Source organism: Tursiops truncatus, chromosome 20 (genome assembly GCF_011762595.2).
Source record: "Tursiops truncatus isolate mTurTru1 chromosome 20, mTurTru1.mat.Y, whole genome shotgun sequence".
NCBI lineage: Eukaryota > Metazoa > Chordata > Mammalia > Artiodactyla > Delphinidae > Tursiops > Tursiops truncatus.
In genome coordinates, this window is record NC_047053.1 from 46,258,343 (window position 1) to 46,276,843 (window position 18,501).

Sequence of the window (18,501 nt, forward strand, 5' to 3'; positions counted from 1 at the left end):
TAGTGCAACCATTCAAAAACAAACAAACGAAACCCACAAAGAAGTATAGCTAATAGAGCAGTAGTGGAGATATTGATAAAATGGGATAAAAAACATAAATTCAAAAGTAGGCAGGAAGGGACTTCCCTGGTGGTGCAGTGGTTAAGAATCTGCCTTCCAATGCAGGGGACGCAGGTTCTATCCCCAGTCAGGGAACTAGATCCCACATGCATACCGCAACCAGGAGTTCGCATGCCACAAGTAAGGAGCCCACGAGCTGCAACTAAGGAGCCCACAAGCTGCAACTAAGGAGCCCATGAGTCACGGCTAAGGAGCCCGCCTGCTGCAACTAAGACCCAGAGCAACCAAAATAAATAAATTAAATTAAAAAAAAAATCTTGGGGCTTCCCCAGTGGCACAGTGGTTGAGAATCCGCCTGCCAATGCAGGGGACACAGGTTCGATCCCTGGTCCGGGAAGATCCCACATGCCGCGGAGCAACTAAGCTCGTGTGCTACAACTACTGAGCCTGTGCTCTAGAGCCTGTGAGCCACAACTACTGAGCCCACATGCCGCAACTACTGAAGCCTGCGCGCCTAGAGCCCATGCTCCACAATGAGAGAAGCCACTGCAATGAGAAGCCTCCACACCGCAACAAAGAGTAGCCCCCGCTCACCGCAACTAGAGAAAGCCCACGCGCAGCAACGAAGACCCAACACGGCCAAAAATAAATAAATAAAATTTAAAAAAAAAATCTTCACAGAAACATCCAGATTAACGTTTGACCACAGATCTGGACACTGTGGCCCAGCTAAGTTGATACATAACATTAAACATTAAAAAAAAAAGAAGTCAATTAATCAGGAAGATATAACAATCCTAAGTGTGTATGCCCCTCATAAGACAGCTTTAAAACACATGAAGTGAAAACTCACAGGAATGAAAAGAGATATAGACACATCCGTAATTACAAGTGGAGAGTTCAGTGCTTCTCTATCAGTAAGTGATAGGGCAAGTAGACAGAAAATCATTGGGTATAGAAAAGACTTGTACCTCACTATTAACCACCATGACCTAACTGACATGTTTAGACCTCTCCGGACAATAACAGCAGAATATACAATCTTTTCAGGTACACGTGGAACAGTCAACAAACTAGACCATATATTGGGCCATAAAAACCGGTCTCAGTAAATTTAAGAGGATTAGAATCATACAGAATATGTTTCCTGACCACAGAGGAATTCCACTGGAAATCAATAACAGAAAGATATCTAGAAAAAGATCCAAAAATTTTGAACATAGAACACTTCTAAATAATCCATTGATCAACAAAGAAATCACAAAGGAGTGCTTAGAAATTTATACCTTTAAATTCTTACATTAGAGAAGCACATTGGTCTGAAATCAGTGATCTCTACACCTTCACCTTAAGAAGCTAGAAAAATAAGGGACTTCCCTGGTGGTCAAGTGGTTAGGACTCCGCACTTCCACTGCAGGGGGGCATGGGTTCAATCCCTGGTTGGGGAACTAAGATCCCACACGCCATGTGGCATGGCCAAAAGAAAAAAAGAAGATAATAATGGAATAATAAGAACAACTACATGCCAATAGTTTCACAAATTAAGTTAGATAAAATTGGCAAGTTCTCTGAAAGACCCAAGTTACCAAAAACTGATTCAAGAAGAAATAGAAACGTGAATATGCCCGTATTTATTTAAGCACTTGAATGTTTAACTTAAAACCTTCCCACAAAGAAAACTCCAGGCCAGGTGGCTTCACTGGTGAAGTCTATAAAACATTTAAGAAAGAAATAATATTAATTCCACCCAAACTCATTTTCAAAAAACAAAGGATGAAAGAAGATATTCAATTCATTTTATGACACCAGCACTACCCTGACACCAAGACCAGACAAAGACATTACAGGAAGAGAAAACTCTGGGCCAATATCCTTAATGAATATAGACCAAAAAATCCTTACTAGAGTATCAAATCCAATGATACGTGAAAAGCATAGCACATCCTGACCCAGTGGGTGTTATCTCAGCAATGACAGGTCGGTATAACATTAAAACATCAATATGCTATATTAACAGATTAAAAAAGGAAAACCATATGATATGTCTCAATAAATACAGAAAAAGTATTTAACAAAATTGAACATCCACTCATGATTTTTTAAACCCTCAGCAAATTAGGAATAGAAGGGAACTTGTTCACCCTGATAAAGGGAATCTATGAAAAACCTGCAGCTAGTATTTCACTTGGTGGTGAAAGGCTGATCCCTCTTTCACACTTGCATTCCACACTGTGCTGGTAGTCCTAGTCATGTAAAAAAGCAGGGAGGCTGGACATACAGAATGCAAAAGAAGAAGTAAAACTGTTTCCTCCACACACTGCATTATCTAGTACATAACAATTGTAAATAACCTACCAAAAAAAAACCCTACTAGGCCTAAAGAGTGACTTTAGCAAAGGCCCAGGATATGAGATCAATATACCAAATCCATTATATATCTAGCAATGAAAAACTGGAAATTGCAATAAAAATACCATTAACAATAGCATCCAAAACCATGAAATACTTAGGGACATACTAAACCAAATACCTGTACACTGAAAAAAAAATCATTGCAGAGAAAATTAAGACCCAAATAATGGAGATATAGCATATTCATGGATCAGAAGACTCAATGTTAAGATGTCATTCCTTGCAAAATTTATCTATAGATTTAACACAATCTGAATTAAAATCCCAGCAGGCTTTTAAAATTGAAATTGAAAATTAAAATTTACATGGAAATGCAAAAGATACAGAACATCCAAGGCAATCCTGAAAAAGAACAGTTGAAGTCACTTAAACTACCTGATTGTAAGACTTACTGTAAAGCTCTAGTAAACATGACAGTATGTTGTTGGCATAAGGACAAAAAATAGACACACACACACACACACACACACACACACACACACACACACACGGTGATTGATTTTTCAATTAATGTAACTTAAGAGGAATGGATTGTTTATGCAATTAATCGTGCTGGAACAACTAGATATCCATGTGGGGAAAAAAACAAAACTCTTTTACCAAATACAAAAATTAAATCAAAATCTATCATAAGCCTAAATTTAAAGTTAAAACTATAAAACTTCTAGAAGAAAGCATAGGAGGAAATCTTTGTGACTTTGGGATAGGCAAAAATTTCTTAGGATTAAAAAAAAGTTCCAACCATAAATGAAAAAAATTTGCTAGATTGGACTTCATCAAAATGTTAAAGTTCTACATCTCCAATGACACTGTCAAGAAGATGAAAAGATAAGCCACAGGCTGGGAAAAAATATTTGAACACATATCAAGGACTCGTGTCCAGAACATTCAAAGAACTTTACAACTCAGTAGTAAATGAATAGCCCAATTTTTAAAATAGCCAGAATACTAGAAAAGACACTTTACAATAGAAGAGATACAAATGGCCAGCAAGCCCATGAAAGCTACTCATTGTTAGTCATCAGGGAAATGCAAATTTAAACCACAGCGAGGTGCCACTACACGTTCCTTCACTCAGGTAACCGAAAACATACAAAAACATGACAATATCAGTGGTAGCGAGGATGTGGAGGGGCTGGAACTCACACTGCCTGAGGGAACACAGGATGGTCAGCTGCTTTGGAAAATAGCTTGGCAGTTTCTTAAAACTTTTTTACTACACAACCCAGCCATTGAATTCCATGGTAACCGTGGGAGAGAGATAGAAACATGCACGCACCGGAAGGCCTTAACGTGAATGTCAGACTGGGAACAACACAGATGTCCATCAACACATAAATGGAAAAGCAAATTACTATGTAGCCGTATGGTGGACCACTACTCCACAAGCAAAAGAACTACCGATACATATGACAACAGGAACTCAGAAACATTTCTTTGATCTCTGGAAGAACCAGACATCAAACAGCACCTAGTGGGGCTTCCCTGGTGGCGCAGTGGTTGAGAGTCCGCCTGACGATGCGGGGGACACGGGTTCGTGTCCTGGTCCGGGAGGATCCCACGTGCCGCGGAGCGGCTGGCCCCGTGAGCCATGACCACTAAGCTTGCGCGTCCGGAGCCTGTGCTCTGCAGCGGAGGGGCCACAACAGTGAGAGGCCAGAGTACCGAAAAAAAAACAAAAAACAGTACCTAGTGTACGCTTTTTATGTGAAATTCTAGAAACGAGCCATATAGTCAGTAATGACAGAAAGCAGATTGGTGGTTGCTTAGGGCCGGGGGTAGGGATGTTTGGAGTGATGGAAATGTTCCACATACATGGATATATACATTTTCTACAACCCATTGAAATGCACACTTAAAATGGATACATTTTATTGTTTGTAAATTATAGCTCAATAGAAGTTATTTTTTTTAAAAAAACATCAAAGGATCTCCTGTGTTTAGCATCACCCAGACAGCAGCTGGGAGCTTCTGCTCTCTATGTTCTCCTCTCTACGTTCTGTCTCTCTCCTGCCCCATGGTCCCTTCCAGTCTCAGTTTCTAGTCTAGGAGATCTGCGTCTGTCACAGGCAAACCCAAGAAGGGCCAAAGTGAGAAAGACACCAGTGTCAACTTGCCTCACATTTGATGGCCGCTGCAGGTCCTTGCAGAATTCTTGTAATTCCTATCAATTTACTCAGGTTCTCTTAATTATCCTCCACTATGGCACTCAGGACTCCTAGGGGAGGTCATTACTGTCAACAGTGCCCTCTTAGCGGGCCCCAGGGCCTCTCGGAAGGGCCTCAAGAGCCCTGGGGGGTGGGAGGGATGAAGGAGCCTCTGGCTTCCTACCCTCATCCCAGCCAGAGCTGCCCTTCCCTGCAGGCCTGCACTCAAGATTTTGTTTAAAGAAATAGTACCTCAACTTTAAAAAGCATTAGAATCAGCCTATAGAACAAACCCACTTCTGGTTTCTTGATTCATACGCGGTCATTTGCTCTCTGGAGAACACTGCAGATTTCACACTCACTTTGTAAAGAGAGGGTGGCCTAGATCCTCCTTCGCTGAGGGAAGGCCCCCAGGTGCTGCAGGCAGAAGCAGCAGTGGAAATAGTGGCCACCCTCTGGCCACAGACAATGATGACAAGGCATCCGGCTGCATCCCAGTGAGACTTCATTTACAAAACAGGTGGCAGGCTGGTTTCGAGTCTTCTTGCTATTTCCAGTACTTTATCCTATTTGCTAGATGGTTACAGTTCTGTAGAGAAGTGCTCTGTAGTAAGCAGGCTGATCTGTCTACCCGCCTTGCTGAACTTCCACATTAACACTAATAGTTTGTCTTTGGTGCTTTTTTCCCTAAGTGGATGATCTTGCTGTCTTCAAATAGTGGGTGTTTCTTCCCTTCAGTACTTATAGTCCTATTGAGTTTGCTTTCCTTACAGAGCTGGTTGGGGCCCTGGAATCATATTAACAGGAGTGTCATCATGGACATCTTGTCGCATTCTCTGAGTTGAGGAGGTTGAGGCTAGTTTTCCACTAAATAAAGTGATTGCTGTGTGTTTTTAAAATATAACATCTATCAAGTTAAAATTTTTTCTTTTTTTTTTTTTTTTTTTTTTGGTTGCATTGGGTCTTAGTTGCAGCAGGCAGCTCACCGGCTCCTTAGTTGTGGCATGTGAACTCTTAGTTGCGGCATGCATGTGGAGTCTAGTTCCTGGACCAGGGATTGGCCCCCTGCATTGGGAGTGCAGAGTCCTAACCACTACGCCACCAAGGAAATCCCTTCCCTTACATTCTTTTTTTTTTAAATAAATTTATTTATTTATTTATTTTTGGCTGAGTTGGGTCTTTGTTGCTGCACGTGGGCTTTCTCTAGTTGCGGCGAGCGGGGGCTACTCTTCCTTTCAGTGTGAGGGCTTCTCATTGTGGTGGCTTCTCTTGTTGTGGAGCATGGGCTCTATGCATGTGGGCTTCAGTAGCTGTGGCTTGCAGGCTCTAGAGCGCAGGCTCAGTAGTTGTGGCGCGCAGGCTCAGTAGTTGTGGCTCGGGGGCTCTAGAGTGCAGGCTCAGTAGTTGCGGTGCACGGGATTAGTTGCTCCGCCGCATGTGGGATCTTCCCGGACCAGGGCTTAGAACCCATGTCCCTTGCATTGGCAGGCAGATTCTTAACCACTGAGCCACCAGGGAAGCCCCTACATTCTTGATTTACTAAGAGTTTTCATCATAAGTAAGTGTTAAACCTCATCAGCTGTTTTTCTGCATTGATTATGATAATCATATTTTTTTTTGCTTATTGTGGTGAAATATGGTGTTAGATTTTCTGATATTGAAACAGCTTTGCATTACTGGGATAAACTATACTTGATAATGATATATTTTTAATACTTATTTGATTTGATTTGCTAATGTTTATATACAGTTTTTATAGCTACATTTATGAGTTAAACGGGCCTGTAATTTTTTCTTGGGTGGTCCTTATCTGGTTTGGGAATGTAGATTACTTATAAAATGAGCTGGGTAGCTTTCGCTCTTTTTCTACTTTTCTGAATAATTGGAATAAGATAGAAATTGACTATTCCTTGAAATTTTGGTTTCTTTGAAAATTCAGTAGAACCTCCTGTAAAGCCATCTGAACCACCAGTCTTTGGGGAGGGAAGTTTTTTGTTGTTTTTTTTGTTTGTTTGTTTGTTTTAACATCTTTATTGGGGTATAATTGCTTTACAATGGTGTGTTAGTTTCTGCTTTATAACAAAGTGAATCAGTTATACATATACATATGTTCCCATATCTCTTCCCTCTTGCGTCTCCCTCCCTCCCACCCTCCCTATCCCACCCCTCCAGGCTGTCACAAAGCACCGAGCCAATATCCCTGTGCCATGCGGCTGCTTCCCACTAGCTATCTACCTTACTACGTTTGTTAGTGTGTATATGTCCATGACTCTCTCTCGCCCCGTCACAGCTCACCCTTCCCCCTCCCCATAACCTCAAGTCCGTTCTCTAGGAGGTCTGCGTCTTTATTCCTGCCTTACCCCTAGGTTCTTCATGACATTTTTTTTTCTTAAATTCCATATATATGTGTTAGCATATGGTATTTGTCTTCTTCTTTCTGACTTACTTCACTGTGTATGACAGACTCTAGGTCTAGCCACCTCATTACAAATAGCTCAATTTCGTTTCTTTTTATGGCTGAGTAATATTCCATTGTATATATGTGCCACATCTTCTTTATCCATTCATCCGATGATGGGCACTTAGGTTGTTTCCATCTCCGGGCTATTGTAAATAGAGCTGCAATGAACATTTTGGTACATGACTCTTTTTGAATTTCGGTTTTCTCAGGGTATATGCCCAGTAGTGGGATTGCTGGGTGGGGAGGGAAGTTTTTGATCATCATTTCAATTTCCTTAATAATTGTTGGACATTTCAAATGGTTTTGTAACTTTCCATTTCATCTAGATTTTATTAACTTACTCGTGAATAGGTCTTTATGACATTCATTTTTACCCAGTTATTCCCCTGCCATGTTCATTTTCTCTCCCTTTTTTGGATCAGTCTTGGCAGAGGTTAATCTTATTAATCTCTGCAGATAGCAGTTTGGGTTCTGTTGATACTCTGTGCTGTTTGTTTTCTTGGAGATTCTATGTCACTGAAACTTGCCTTTAACGCTGTGACATGCTTTTTCCTGTTCCCAAGTTTGTTCTGTTCCTTACTCTCCCACTTCTCCCATTGGAGGCTAGCTCATCTCCTGGTAGTTTTAACTGTTAGTATTTCCAGATAAGTGTATTTAAAGCTGTTTCAGCTCTGTCCTACAAATTCTGAGATTCAATTCTAAATATTTTTTTAATTCACTATTTGATTTCCTGTATAACTCAAGGATCATTCAGTAATACATTAGTCAGTTTCAAGGCAGAAGAAATTTGGGGGAATTTAGATGTTGATTTCTAATTTTATTGTATTTTATTTGGAATGAATTGAGACTTGTTCTGTGACCTGATATGTGGTCTGATTCTGTGTGTGGACTGTGTTTGGCTAAAAAAAAAAAAAAAAAAAGTGTGTTATCTGCCTATTAGTTTAGACGTCTCTGTGTCTAATAACTCATGGTAATTAATTCCATTGACTAAGTCTTTGCCATCTCTGTGTGGGTTTGTGATCAACAGGGGTGATTAAAACCTTCACCTACCGTTTTGGATTATCTATTTTGCTCTGCAGCTCTGTCAGATGTCATTTGATATGTTTTGAAGTTGTCCCTTCACCAGAACACAGAGTTCTTCTTTGCCCCTTATGACACTTTGTGCCTAATTCTATTTTTTGTTTTGTTTTGTTTTCAATTTTTATGTTTGTTTTCTTTTGGCCTCACCACACGGCTTGGGACATCTTAGTTCCTCAACCAGGGATCAATCAAACCCAGGCCCCCAGCAGTGGAAGCACAGAGTCCTAACCACTGGACACTGGACTGCCAGGGAATTCCCTGTCTTTTGTTTTAAGTGGGTCTTTTATACAACATCTTGTTGGATCTTGTTGTTTTTTTTTTTAATATAAATTTATTTATTTATTTATTTTTGGCTGCGTTGGGTCTTCGTTGCTGCACGAGGGCTTTCTCTAGTTGCGGTGAGCAGGGGCTACTCTTCCTTGTGGTGTGCGGGCTTCTCATTGCGGTGGCTTCTCTTGTTGCGGAGCACGGTCTCTAGGCGCACAGGCTTCAGTAGTTGTGGCTCGTGGGCTCAGTAGTTATGGCTCGCAGGCTTTAGAAGGCAGGCTCAGTAGTTGTGGCGCACGGGTTTGGCTGCTCCGCGGCATGTGGGATCTTCCCGGAGCAGGGATCAAGCCTGTGTCCCCTGCATTGGCAGGAGGATTCTTAAGCACTGTGCCACGAGGGAAGTCCTGTTTGTTTTTTTTAATCCAATTTGAGAATTTTTTTCTTCGTTGCTGAGCTTAACTCATTTATGTTTATTTAGTTCTTATCATTGGGCTTAATTCTACATATTATTTACTTCCCATTTATTTACTTTCTGTTTCTTTTTTCTACATTCCTGCCTTTCATTGGAGAAATCAAGTTTTCTGCTGCTGCACTGTAAGTTACAGATTCTACTTTTACCCTAGGATAATTTCACTCACTCACACCCATGTTCACGCAGCCCTACTGATTTCTCACACTTGTTACCACTTTCCTGTTCCCCCGCCATAGGCACGTTCTTTACACACTCCCCTCCTCCCCATGACCGGCTGCCCCACCCCATCACAGCCACAGCGTCTGGAATTCTCATTTTGGGTCGTTGTGGGTCTGCATGGGTTTGATTTCTCTGTTTCTAACGTCTCTGGCAGCTTCTTCGGGATTTGTTTTTCTCCTTCCGTAAGCACTCCTCCCAAGAGTATTCTCAGTGTGGATCCTTATATTGAACCAGAATTTGTATCCCACTTGTCTGAGAACCCCTCGTGCCTGCATCCCTGTAGGGATTTAAAGTTTGTGTCTGACAGATTCTGTCCTCCATCAACATCCTGTAAGAATGCTGTTCAGTCCTCAAGTGAGCATAATAACAATGTAACTAATCCTGGGAAATGAGCGATTTGTTTTTTAACTTGGGAAAGACAGTAAAAGATTTCCTGGGCTTTGCACGTGTGGCTCTCGCGGCCAGGTTTCTTGTGATTCGAAGGTTCAGCCCTGAGTGATTTTGGCATCATTACACATGCTACTCCGTTTATATTTTAGTGTAAAATAGAGAGCCAGTTACAATCCTGAACTACAGATGTCACACACAAGTGAGCAGGAAATCTCATAGCGTAAAATTCTGTTGTTTAGCTCTCCACAGACCCTGCTACAAACATGTGGGTTTCGGGGTTCACTCTACAACCAGGGCTGAGCCTCCCTGGTCCATATGGGGACTGAGGGAACTCTGCAGATGGGCAGAAAAGCCCCGCCATCTACAGAAGGGGCTCCCAATTCATGGGGTGGGACGTGGGTCAGGCGTTCAGAGCTGCACGGGCACCCTCCTCCTGGCAGTGCCCAAGGGAGGCCTGACAGAGGGGCAAGAGCTGCATTCTTGCTTCCAGCCCAGCGGCTGCAGGTTGACGGTCCTGGACTTTTGCTCTCGGCCCAGCTGCACCACCTCTGTGTCAGGACAGGGGTCCCGCAGTCCCCGTGTAGGGGCCGGGTGTGAGGCAGGTGTGTGCCCAGGAAGCTTCGCCTGGAGCCAGGCCTGGCACCGTGGCGGTACTCGGCAAATGCCACACTTCTGCTCACACGGTCAGTCGTTCCGGCAGCCCAGGCCCCTGGAGAGGCCTCCTGGCCTCCTTGCCAGCCTCAGGCCTCCCACTTGGGCTGAAATCAGACAGGGAGCAGCAGAGAAGCTGTGGGGAGCTACCGGACACACAGTAGGTCTGCGCAGAGCTCACTCCCGCTGGCCGCCTGCCCTGCAGGGCACGACTGTCACTGGCCTCTCCTCCTGAAGGGGGTGGGGTGTGGTGTTTGCGGGGGTGGGGACCCAAAGCAGCCCACAGGGTCCTCAGGCTCATCGCCTGGGGCCTGGTCCGGACTCACGGGGCCTGGAACAAGGCAGGCAGCCAGTGTGCTTGTGGCTAATTGGTGGCCCTCCCGAGGGGGCAAGTTTCTGTGGAAGAGGAGAGTGTTGCCTCACTCACAGCTGTCCCCTCTCCAAGAAGGAGCAGAGGGCAGCCCTTCGAGGCGTGTGGCCTGCCGGTCTGCACCCTGGCTGGGTGCAGAGGTGGGCAGCCCCTCCACATGAGGATCTCCAGTGGTGCTTGGGTGCCTGGCCTGGCCTACCTGGGGGCAGAGCCCCCACAGGTCCCTTTGAAAGTGTACCTTTCATGAATGTCATCTTGTTTATCAGGTTTTCAGGCTTTGATCTCTGGAAAGAAGGCAGATCAGAATCTACCCCGCCCCATGTGCCCTCCCTGCTGTCCCCACACATGCCTTACAGAGGACACAGGCTCTCTGGGTGCAGCCTGGGCACTCGGCTCCCCCCCACCCCGCCAGGCAGCCCCGCCAGCCCTCTTCCCTCCAAAGGAGGGAACCAGCCAGGCTTGGTGGCCCAGCCTCTGCTTTCTGCCACTTGACCCCAGCCCCCACTGCCCTGACCTCTGTCCTGGTGCCATTTCCTCCTTGCCCACGCCTGCACTCATGTGCCTGGCGCCTGCCCACCTGACCTGGCCTCTGCCAGCCCCTCTCCTCTGGGGAGCTGGGGCTCAGAGAGGCCCCGAAAAGGGGTAGAGTCACCATGGAGGCGGTGCCAGCTCTCCTCACGTCCTCTGCCACAGAGTATTTCTGCTAAGACCCTGCCCAAGTCCTGGCACCCTGCGGCCCGGCAGCCCTTCCCAAAGCCCAAGATGGAAACCACACTGGGCCACACTGAGGGACGCTAGCAGACAGTCCTGGATGAGCCCAGAACCAGGGAGGAGGTACCCCCAAAATGATGGTAAGCAGGAGCAGTTAGGGGTTAGTGTCAGGCCTTAACTTCAGGAAGGGAGGGGGAGGAGTGGTGATGCTGCTCTGTTAACCAGGTTGGTCGGGGCAGCGTCCCCAGCCCAAGGCTGGGGGTGGCTACAGGACCCTGAAGGAGCTGGCGTTTCCTGCCTGCCCTTCCTCCACCCTGCTGAGTAGAGTCAGGCCTGGCAGTGTCCTCCCAGAGCCTCTGCACCAGGGGCCAGCAGCAGCTCCCGGCAGGGCACCATCCACACCCATCATACACGGAAGGCTTGGGGCGCTATCCCAACAGTGGTGGGAAGCCTTGGAAGGATTTGGGGGTGGGGAGTGTAACAGAATCTAACTTTTAACCACTGATCCACAAGGAGGCCCAGGGTGAGGGTGAGGAGACCTGGGGGTGTGGCTCCCCCAATTTGAGAAATGTTGAACTTTGGGGCTTAAGGGGCTCCCAGGGAAGCAAGAGAGAGGTCTCGACAGAAACGAGGGGCCGCCGGCACGCAGAGGTGGTCACCCAGAGAGGAGAGGGAAGGACTGGCTCGGGCAGCTGAGGCTGAAGTGAGCCTGAGGAGGCCTCGTCCCCTGTGGCCAAGGCCACAACTGGCACCTGCGTCGAGAGCAGCCACCCAGCTCCAGTGAAGGCTCTGGAGAGCCGCGGCAGACATGGCGCCATACCCCCTTTCTCAGGAGTGCAGCTGAGTCCCCAGCCCTTCCAACTGCCCTTCCAGGCCTGGCAGGCGTGCTCAGGGTCGCCCTGAAAGCAGGCAGCCTAGAAGCCAACTCAGAAGGGAGCTGACCAGCAGCTCCGAGCCTCCAGAGAGCTGTGCTCAAAGAGCCAGCCCTAGGAGGCCCTGAGACAGGAGACTAGCCCACTTCCCCCCGGGCGCTGGTCCACAAGAACTTCCAGGCTCAAGGTCATTACAGGCGCCAGGAAGGTTGTGGGGAAGGCCACCCACCGTAAGTGCAGGCCCACACCCCCCTTGGCACTGTCAGCCCCTGCAGGGCCCCCCGTCCTGCTCCCGGGTTCATACTGGGAGGTCTTCGGCATCTCACTGAACCTTCCTGAGAGCTGGAGCTGGACCAGCAGCCCATGAGAGGCAAGTGCTGTGCCCCCAGATTTCCCTGAAGCCTGATCAGAACCAGTGCAGAAAGACAGCAGAGCAGGTCAGGCAAGGGAGAGCAGGCAGAGAGCACGGTGGGAGCCTCGCTTCCACACACCAGCTCCTGGTCCGAGTGAGGGCGCAGAGTAACCAAGCGGAGACCACGGCTCGGGCACAGGGAGTGTCCTGAGGAGAGCAGGCCTGAGGTGTCCAGCTTCGTGCCTGAGCCAGGACTGCCCTGCCCCGGGAGCCTGTCCTGGAGGAGCCAGTCACCCCCTCAGGGTGACACTGCAAGGAGAGGGACAAAAACCAGAGCCTGCAAGGCCACCTGTGCCATCCTCCCAGCCTCGGCTCAGAGGCCCTGCCCGCAGGCAGACAGGTGGGTCTGCCTGGCCTGTGCTCCCAGCACACAGTGGAACCACCTGCCTGGCATCCGGCTGAACTGGCAGACAGCTCCTGACAGCTGGGCACAGGGAGCTTGGCCTCCCAAGCAAAGGTCTTGGGGCCTGGGCTGGCCCTTCTCCCTCCACCTCACTTTCTCCAGGAGCCTCCAGGTGGAGACTCTGGGATAGACTCAGGTCATGCCCACAGAACCCCTGAAGGGCTGCTCCCTCGAGTTATAGGGAAGGACCCCCAGCATCACAGCGGTCAGGGTCCTGACCCTGCCCCTCCCCAGTGGCCGCTGCATTCCAGAAGGAAACCAAGTGAGCAGCATGGAGCTGACCAGAGATCCCTGTATAAGTACTTGTAAAGGCACCTGGGGTGGGAGTGTCTCTGTGTAGAGAGGAGGAGTTCGTCTGGGGTTTAAGAACCACAGACACGGGCGCTTTCCCAGAGAAGGAGAGGCAGCCATGGCCAGTGGAAGCAGAAGGGAGCCTGGGGACGTCCAGGGACGCACTTCCTCACCCCACTCCAGGACCCGGCGCATGGAGGCACTGGGCAGGAGGAGAGCAGAACCTGGCCCAGCTTTGGGGCTGAGGGCTCTGGGGAGGCCACTGGGTGTGACCCCTGGAGGCTCCGGGAAAGGAGGAATGGTTCCAGATATCTCCAGAGGCCAGAGGAGCAGAAAGAGCACAAGATGAGAGAGGGGGCCAGGGCCTGGGTGCCCCTGGCAGACCCCGAGCTCATGGTGCTGGAGTCACTGGAAGAAGCCCAGCACGCAGCCCTGTGTGTGTGCTTTCAAAGCCCAGGCCTTTCCCATCTCCCAGCTCCACACCAGCACTGTTCTTTTCCTCCAGAGGCTGTGCAGCTGGCCTGTCCTCGGCCTCAAGTCTTGCCCAGGTTGGTTCCTGTCGTCCACCTGTACAGCACGCGGCCATGCGCTGGGCAGGCCTTCCAGACCTCTCCCCACAGCGTCCCACCACCAGACCCAGGGGGGTGGGCTCGGTGACACTGGGTAGACGGTGTGCGTCACTGCAGTGTGTGTCACACGTGTGAGATGCCAGTGCCAGTTGGCCAGGCCCCACCTGTCTTTACACCCTGGGGCAGCATTGTCTTTTATTTTACTTATTTTTTGGCCTCACCATGTGGTATGTGGGATCTTAGTTCCCAACAGGGATAGCACCTGTGCCCCCTGCAGTGGAAGCATGGAGTCTTAACCACTGGACTGCCATGGAAGTCCCAGCATTGTCTTTTTGTGCAGACCCTCCTGGAGCTCCAGACCCCAGTCCTGCCTGCTGGGCCAGCCCAGGAAGGAGAGCCGCCCCTGAGCTTGCATCTCACAATTGCTTTTTATTTATTTTTATTTTTTATACAGTTTTTAAAGGGTTACACTCCATTTACAGTTATTACAAAATATTGTCTCTATTCCCCATGTTGTACAGTACATTCTTGTACGTCTTCTTGGTACTTCTAAAAAAGAAATACAGGGCTTCCCTGGTGGCGCAGTGGTTGAGAGTCCGCCTGCCGATGCAGGGGACATGGGTTCGTGCCCCAGTCTGGGAAGATTCCACATGCCACGGAGCGGCTGGGCCCGTGAGCCATGGCCACTAAGCCTGCGCGTCCGGAGCCTGTGGTCCTCAATGGGAGAGGCCACAACAGTGAGAGGCCCGCGTACCGCAAAAAAAAAAAAAAGAAAGACATTCTTAGTTCTAAAAACTAGGAAAATAGAGAAGAGCTCAAAGAACTTTTTAAAAAATCACCTATGGTGCCCTAGTGCAAAGACAGTCGTTGTCAATATTTTGGAAGTGCTGCCCTGGAGCATTGGCCCATACCTGTGACACGTGGTGCAGCTCCCGGTCCTTGGTCTGTGCCTGGCCACGCGTGTTGGGGCTGCTGCGCGGTTGGAGATGCCCGGCAAGCATGGCCAGAGGGCAGGGGGTGGTTGACAGCCTGGGAAATGCCTGGGAAGTGTCGTGAGTCAACCATTAACCCTGGTACCTCCGTGGGACCTATTGCGAAATAGGCACGACAGGGGATGTCGTTTTCAGGCCAAATGTCCTGAGCGCCCAGCGGAGGAGCAGGCCCAGGCCCTGCAGAGCATCTGGAGAGCACGTGCCCACACAGACCTTCTTTGCGGGGACACCAGGGCCAGAAACCCCAGGAACAGCTGTTGCCCCGGCATGGGCTCCTGCAAGGAACCAGGGCAGGCATGGGGTCTCTGGTTCCTGCTGGCGAGCAGCTCGGCCACTCGCACTCAGTGAACCCAGCTCTCTGTACACACCGCATCCTGCCCCTTCCTGCCCCATGATGACGCACCCTCCTTTCTCTTTTCTCTTCACTGCTAGAGCACCCAGCACCTCCAGCAGCCTACAGCCTCCAACACCCCGAGGGGAGCTCCCTGGCGCCTTGGGCGGCCTTTGCCGTCGAAGGGATGAAGATGGAAGCCCAAGCAAGGGGCAAGCCTGCCAGACACCCCAGGGCTCATCCTGCAAAACCTAAAGGCTGCCAGCGGCCCCCCAAGATTCATAACTACAACTCCAAGGACTGACCTCCTCGAACCGCCCCTCCCCACCCCTCCTCCTCCCTCCCCCGCCCCTCCCCCTTCTTCTCATCCCTTCCTCCCTCCCCCCTCCCCATCCCTCTCTCCCCACCCCTCCCCCTTCTTCTCATCCCCCTCCTTCCTCCTCCTTCCCCTTCCCCCTTCCCCTTTTCCCCCTCCTCCTCCCTTCCAATCCATCTTGGTCTCTTCCCCCTCCTCCTCCTTGGTGGCTTTATCTCCATATCAGGGGTGTGTGTGTGTGTGTGTGTGTGTGTGTGTGTGTGCGCGTGCGCGCGCGCACATGGGTGGGCACAGTGAACTGAAGAGCAGCCTCCCCAGTGCTGCTAAGGCGCCTCGTGGACCGATTGCAGAGCCCCGAATTGTTCTTTTAACTTGGGAAGGACAGTAAAAGAGTTCCTGGGCTTTGCATGTGTGGCTCTCGTGGCCAGGTTTCTTGTGATTCGAAGGTTCGACCATGAGTGCTTTTGGCATCATTACACATTGCTACTCCTGGGGCCTGGTCCGGACTCACGGGGCCTGGAACAAGACAGGCAGCCAGTGTGCTTGTGGCCAGTTGGCAGCCCTCCCAAGGGGGCACATTTCTGTGGAAGAGGAGAGCATTGCCTCACTCACAGCTGTCCCCCCGCCAAGAAGGAGCAGAGGACAGCCCTTCGAGGCGTGTGGCCTGCCGGTCTGCACCCTGGCTGGGTGCAGAGGTGGGCAGCCCCTCCACACGAGGATCTCCAGCGATGCTTGGGTGCCCGGCCTGGCCTACCTGGGGGCAGAGCCCCCACGGGTCCCTTTGAAAGTGTACCTTTCATGAATGTCATCTTGTTTATCAGGTTTTCACGCTTTGATCTCTGTGGAATGAAGGAAGATCAAAATTTACACAGGCATATTGATGTCCTAACCACAGATGCACTGCTCATCCTGGGCGCAGTGCTTGAGGAGCTGCGGAGGCAATGGCAGGTCACTTCTGATGTGCCAGGAAGGAGCACGCTGGGAACAGCTTTGCTGCCAGGTGGCGGGGGTCTCTATGCTCTGCTGTGTCTGGCATGTGGCCCTTTAAGTGAGGTGTTGCCATATGACTTCCTTTAGATGAAAAAGTGAGGAGAGATGCCCTGTCGCTTTCCCTAGAAGCACTTCAAAGCCCATGAGTCTCCAGACCTCTGTGGTACAAACCAGGGACTCAATCCCAGCCACCCAGCCTGTAATCGTCCCATCACCTGGGCTCCTGGCAGGCTGCAGTAAGCAGAGCCCTACTGACCAGCAGGAAGTGAGCCTAGGATAGCTTAAGACACCAAGAGTTGGGGACTTCCCTGGTGGTCTAGTGGGTAAGACTCCATGCTCCCAATGCTGGGGGCCTGGGTTCGATCCCTGCTGGGGGGACTAGATCCTGCATGCCAATCCCGCACGCCACAACAAAGATCCCAAGGGCCACAACTGAGACCCGGCGCAGCCTAAATAAATAAATATTTTAAAATAAATAATAAGACGTGGTCTTTAAAAAAAAAGACACCAAGATTTGAGGGTGTTTGTGCAGCACGGTCCAGCCACTCCTGGTCCAGGTTACCAGGTGTCTGAAAAGGTCTTAAGTAGGAAGGAAAAGAAAATCCCACAGAAAGGTTGTTCGGGACAGCAATTCAGCTGTGGGATCTCGGGGCCCTCTCTCCCCTTTTCCTGTCCTGCCCTTTATTCCACAGTGTGCGAACCAGAAGCCCCCAATGATGAAGCCAAGGGGAAGAATAGAGCAGGGAGTATGGAGCTGCCCTGGGACTACCTGGGGGCCTAGGGAGCACTGTGTGTGGGGGGGGGGGGTGGCGTGTGGCCACGTGAAGCCATGTTGTCTGGTTTGACGTGCCTGTCCGTTCTGTGTTGTCCCTGAACATCCGCGGACAGTGCCACACTCCACTGACAGCCCCTGAGCTTCGGAGGGCAAGGCAAGAGGGGTTGCCAAGGAGTCAGGCGAGGAGCGCAGCAGCGTTTGATTTCAAGACAATGAGGCTGCGGGGCACCAGCCCCAGGGAACTGCCAAGGCTCCTCTGGCCTCACAAGGGTCTGTCTGTGGCCCCAGAAGATAGCCAGGGCGGTGCAGGGCGTGGCCACCAGGCCGGGAGGGCCGTCTTCCTGGACTCTCACTTGACCCCAAGACGGAATGTCTGTTTCTTTTTGGTCTGGAAGTTAAGGGTTTTTTGTAAATTCGGTAAACATTAGAGCAGGGGAATTACAAAGGAGGGCGCGCCGGTGAGCGGAGACGCAGAGTTCCGCCGGTGCGTGTGCGCGCCCGCGGGTGAGAAAGGCCACGTGCGCGCGCGAGTGCCTCTGCCCAGGGAGACTCCTTTGTTCAAATCACACCAAGAGGTGTCCGTACAGAGCCCGCTTGCCAGATGGCCGCGCCCCGTCCCCGCGGCCGGCTGCGGGGAGCCCCTGCCCGGCCTCGGGAGCGTCCCCCCGGTCCCCGCGCCCGCCTTGCGAATTTGGGAGGCGAGGCAGGGAGAACCAGCCGCGCTGCGTTGCGGTGACCGGCAGTAACCCCGCGCGGGGCGCCCTCGGCCGGGTCAACGACCGCGCTCGCCCGCTGCGGTCCGCGCAGCGCCGGCCCATCACCCTATCGCCTAGCAACGCCCACTCGCGCGCCGCCATTGGTCCAGCTCGCACGCCCCCGGCCCCCGATTGGCTGCGGCTGCAGAGCGAGCCACGCCCCGGGCCGGCTTCGTTCGTCCCGGACGCCGGCCCTTCAGTCCTTACGCCCGGGGGTTCGTCCGGCCCCCAGTGTGGCCCCAGTATAACCCCCAGAGTGACCCAAGCAAGCCCCGTCCCGTTTCCACTGCGCGCCGTGCACACGTGGCCCCCGAGGCCCCGTGGGTGGGGGCGGCCCCGGGAGGCGTGGGGCGCGGAAGGGAAGTCGTGGGGCGGGGGTGACGCTGCGCCCCGCCCCAGCGCCCCCCGAGTCCCGGGGCCCCCAGCCCGGCGCCCCCCTGGCGCGCCCCCGCGCAGAGTCCCGGCGTCCGGCGGCGGCGCGCGGCATCACCCCACTGGCGGCGGCGCGCCTGGTCCCGGGGCGCAGCCCTGACGCTCATTGGCCTGGGCGGCGCA

The 18,501-nt window shown here is 50.8% G+C and overlaps 1 protein-coding gene across 11 annotated transcripts in view; it reads left to right on the forward strand.

Moving 5' to 3' along the window:
- Positions 1–16,898, forward strand: part of CCDC57 (coiled-coil domain containing 57) — a 107,898-nt gene extending 91,000 nt beyond the window's left edge. For all 11 annotated transcript variants that reach the window (XM_033846793.2, XM_073798286.1, XM_073798284.1 and 8 more), the window contains one exon: positions 15,212–16,898. In XM_033846793.2, the coding sequence (XP_033702684.1) occupies positions 15,212–15,414 (203 nt within the window). In that variant the 3' untranslated portion in view covers positions 15,415–16,898. The remainder of the gene's footprint in view (positions 1–15,211) is intronic.
- Positions 16,899–18,501: the final 1,603 nt, after the last annotated feature.